Source organism: Truncatella angustata (assembly GCF_020726525.1).
Source record: "Truncatella angustata strain MPI-SDFR-AT-0073 chromosome Unknown BKA67scaffold_1, whole genome shotgun sequence".
In the NCBI taxonomy this organism is placed as follows: Eukaryota; Fungi; Ascomycota; class Sordariomycetes; order Amphisphaeriales; family Sporocadaceae; genus Truncatella; species Truncatella angustata.
This window is the reverse complement of record NW_025763381.1, coordinates 5,851,277-5,855,153: the sequence shown is the minus strand read 5'-3', so window position 1 is coordinate 5,855,153 and position 3,877 is coordinate 5,851,277. Positions and strand designations below refer to the sequence as shown.

Sequence of the window (3,877 nt, the reverse complement as noted above, 5' to 3'; positions counted from 1 at the left end):
ATACGAGTGGCAACGAGACCGACGGAAAGGGCGAGAGCGTTGAAGAGGACGACGATGGAGAGAATTGGAAGAATGGGTTGTTGAAGAAGGCTGCCGTAACATTGGTCGATAAACTTGCGCGCTAGTCTCACGGAAGAGGGAACTGTCAGTTAGTTATACATATCTCCCATGCGGTCAGGACGAATTTTTTTTTATATAAAAAAGAATCAGCATTTCGAATCACGAGCACGAGTTCGTTCATGGTGAGCCAACACCAAAACAACTCGGAAAAGACTAATTTGCCATAAATAGGCTATGTACGCGTTCACTTATGCCTCCTCTTTCCTGGCTTATGTCCCACATCAAAGCTCAGCAATGACTTTCTGATTAGTCCTTGAAACTTGTACCATCTTTTCCGACGAGCTCTTATCCGGGGCTTTGCTGGTTTGATCTGGAGCGACAGTCGCTTTACTAGACCTGCCAATCACACCGCCTTCGTTGTCGAGTGCCTCAACATACACGTCATTGATATAAAAGCCTCTCGCAAAAAGTCCGAACCGAGTTTCAAACCCCTGTCGTGGGACATCATGACTAACGACTTCTTGTATGTCATCCGATGTGGTAGTCAACCAGAGCCGCCAGATAGCTGTTCGTGTATCCCCATTCCAACTGACCCAGATTGAAAACGTATCGTTCTTGGTTTCCTCTACCATCACAGCCGGAGACTCGGGCGAATAACCTGTCCAATTGCCTCGAAATGCGCGATAGTTCTGCGTGTTCTGCTGACGTACGCCACTCTCCAGGAATGCATGAAAGAGCACTTCGCCGTTACTGTTGAATTCTGTAACCTGATTCGCTGATCCCCAGTTTACAAGAGCATTTCCATTTGGAAGGATTTGCGTAGACCCTTGCGAGAATGCAAGTATGGCATATGGTGGGAGAAATGCCTGCTCAAGCGTTGCTTCCGACTTGTCAACATTTAAGGAAATGATCTTGCCGGCAGAACCAGAACCGGCTGAATTATCGAAGAGTGAAATTGTGTCGAGTGCTTCTGAAACATACCGCGCATGGTGCTGGAATGCAAACTCTACCTCTGGCCCTAGGATGAAGTCAGAGAACTTGCCACCAAGGCGCCAAATGATGGAGCCGTCGGTTCCATTGAGCTTGTATAAGGTAGATGCAGAACGCGCTGAAATAAGATAATGACCGTCACTGCCCTTGGCGATAGAGTTGACGTGTAAATAGTCCCATGCCGTAGAGCTGTTATAGCCTGAGCCCGCTTGTGAGCCTAATCCGAGTATGCTTTCTATTGTATCGTTAACCAGATCAAAAAGGTACTAGTCGGCGATGGGTATACCTTTCGGCGACGTATAATCAAGGCTGTGCCATTCGAAAACCACTTTGCCGGTCTCAATGTCGAGTTCTGGCGCGAATCAGCTCCACTATTCGATCACTTGTCTTGATTGCTTACCCTGCAGTATGTACTCAAGAACCCAGGTCTGGTTTGAATCGCCACCATACGCCGACAAGTCGATCTCGCGGGGCGTATAGCTCCCAACTAATGCAGTCTTCTCGCCCACAATATTGAACTCATGCAGGTCGGATATATATTGAGTCGCGGATCTGACTTCTCGGATCGTCTGATAGTGCTGATCTACGATTTTATGGTGTCCATGGCCATGCCCTCGAAGGCGGTTGAGCGTTCCTTCGTACCCGAACAACACATCCTGACCTTCCCACTTGGCTGGCTGGAAATTGGCAGTTATGGGGTTAAAATAGCCGTAGCCTGACCACACGAGCTCTCCAGTGTTGTCAACAATGTATGGTCCAGACTGAGGTGTGCCTTCTTCAGACCAGCTGTATGGTGCAATGAATAAGTAACCTTGCTCAACATCGGGCGATGCCGGTATCGTGATGTTAAGGCGAGGTGGTGCAAGATCGGGACGAGTTCTGTAGGTCCTATCAGCCGTGCATTCATGCATTAGCATGAGGCTGGCAAGGAAACGATTGGCTTTATATTTCTGCATGGCATAAGTTCGGTTGTGTTGAGTGGACGAATTCGAATCGATGAAATGCGACGAGATGATGGATCACGGGGTTATTGGATGTTTGGTTGTTATCACATTGCGCTCATACATGGTTGAATTGCGCGATTGTTCACATTGCTGCTAGCGCTATATTTGGTTGGCCAAATAAGTCAACGCGTGACCTAATAGACCTAAAGCAATGCTTCATCTCCACATCCATAGGCGTGGCTTCAATGCCCGAACTTCCACCTGATAAAAACCAGCTTTTCCCTTACACCAAGTATCTGAAACCTTTGGACATTCTCAATGCCTCATCTGCACTATCCATGTGTTCCATGTCGGCTGTATGTGCAGCTACATCTGGCTGGGTTTCCCAGGCGCGCTCGCCTTGCTCCAGCTGCTTGTTGAGTCTGACTAGCATCAACTTAATGATGAAACAACCAGCAATGGTCACGCCAAACACTAAAAAGCTAGTTAGTCACAATAATTGGTTGTAGTGTAATCTATGTTGTTGCGTGTAATAACTTACTGGAAAGCACAATGCCGTATGACTTTCTGTAACCATTCTCACTGAGATTCCAGACGTATGATCCAGCCACGTTTCCAAGCTGGGAGAAAGCATTGATAAATGCGATCGCGACAGCTCGCTTGGCTGGTGGACGAGGAAACGTGGAAGAAATCCAAGAGTAAAAGACGATGAATCCGGCGTAAGAACTGGCTTGCAGGAATAAGGCAACGTATCGAGCCGCGATATTGAGGGTCGACATGCTGATAACGAAACCCACCAACCCAACGCAGATGGGGCCAACTATATGCCAGAACTAGAACTGTGTGAGTATTTGAGTGTGCTCGAAAAGTCGACAGTACTGACCTTTTCTCCAGTATGATCAGCGTGCCAAGCGTTGATCAACGACATGATACAGGAAAACACCCACGGAGGAGCAGACATGAGCAATGTCGGAACGTAGCTAAACCCGAGTGTACCGGTGAGCGTGGGCTGCAATTTGGGTCAGTCATGTCGGGAGATAATTAAGCACAAGAACACTCACAAAGAAGGCATTAAAGGACAGACCAACGACGTAGGCCGTGAAAGTCAAGCTCATGACGTAAATCTTGATATCCTTGATTGCCATGTTGAAACCAGCGAAGACACCCTGCTCCGCTGAGTCCTCGTCCGCCTCACCAACATCCTCAAGCATGCGTAGCTGAGCGACCTCAAGTTCCTCGGCAGTGAAACCGCGCGAGTTATGAGGAAGATCTGGCAGGATGAATGCGGCTGAAATGGCAAAACCCATGGTTATGGCTCCCTCAATCCAAAAAAGCCACCGCCATGCAGCATGTCCGAGAACACCTTGCATGTTCGACAAGACGCCGGCACCAATAAGAGCCGAGAACGCGTTCGAGATGAGATTACCACAGAACAAAATGGCATTTCTCGTCGTGAGCTCACGTCTTGTATACCATTTTGAAAGAATCATCAGCGCTCCGGGCAAGAACGCGGCCTCAATAAAACCCAGGAAGAATCGAGTCAGAACCATTCCAGTGAAGTTGTGCGTGATTCCGGAAAGCGTTGAGACTACTCCCCAAACCAGCATACAGCCGGCAATGTAGAGAGACGGGCGCGAGATTCTGTTGATCAAGATGTTGGAAGGCACCTGCATGAGAATGTATCCAACATACAAAATCGACAAGCATGTCGAATACTGCGTTGAGTCCAGCCCTAAGTCTGTCTGTAATCCCTTGAGTCGAGCCGCAGCGATATTGTTGCGGTCGAGATAGTTCATAATGTATAAGAAAATGAATAGAGCACACCGGGCGTCGAGTTTCCGTTTCAGGGACTTCTCCACCCGAGCGCGATGCTCTGGGGCCAT

General features: G+C 48.4%; 2 protein-coding genes across 2 annotated transcripts; both read right to left on the bottom strand.

Annotated features, from left to right (window-relative positions):
* Positions 1-210: 210 nt before the first annotated feature.
* BKA67DRAFT_548788 (ASST-domain-containing protein) lies at positions 211-2,114 on the bottom strand. Its single transcript, XM_046101529.1, has 3 exons — positions 1,451-2,114; positions 1,337-1,402; positions 211-1,285 (listed from the first exon to the last, which is right to left on the bottom strand). The coding sequence occupies exons 1-3, from the start codon at positions 2,004-2,006 to the stop codon at positions 342-344; spliced, it is 1,566 nt and encodes a 521-aa protein (XP_045964793.1). The 5' UTR covers positions 2,007-2,114; the 3' UTR covers positions 211-341.
* Positions 2,115-2,277: 163 nt separating this feature from the next.
* Positions 2,278-3,877, bottom strand: BKA67DRAFT_589989 (major facilitator superfamily domain-containing protein; the record flags this gene model as incomplete). Its single annotated transcript, XM_046104537.1, has 4 exons — positions 2,278-2,468; positions 2,536-2,827; positions 2,878-3,003; positions 3,056-3,877. 4 exons carry the CDS (start codon positions 3,875-3,877, stop codon positions 2,278-2,280), a joined length of 1,431 nt encoding a protein of 476 aa, XP_045964792.1.

What these genes read in the sequence shown, in the direction of transcription:
- BKA67DRAFT_548788 (XM_046101529.1), bottom strand. Translation starts at nt 2,006, where the DNA reads ATGCAGAAATATAAAGCCAATCGTTTCCTTGCCAGCCTCATGCTAATG. An exon ending in TCTTGAGTACATACTGCAGG is followed by an intron (nt 1,403 to 1,450) that starts GTAAGCAATCAA and finishes GATTCGCGCCAG; the next exon opens with AACTCGACATTGAGACCGGC. An exon ending in TGATTATACGTCGCCGAAAG is followed by an intron (nt 1,286 to 1,336) that starts GTATACCCATCG and finishes ACGATACAATAG; the next exon opens with AAAGCATACTCGGATTAGGC.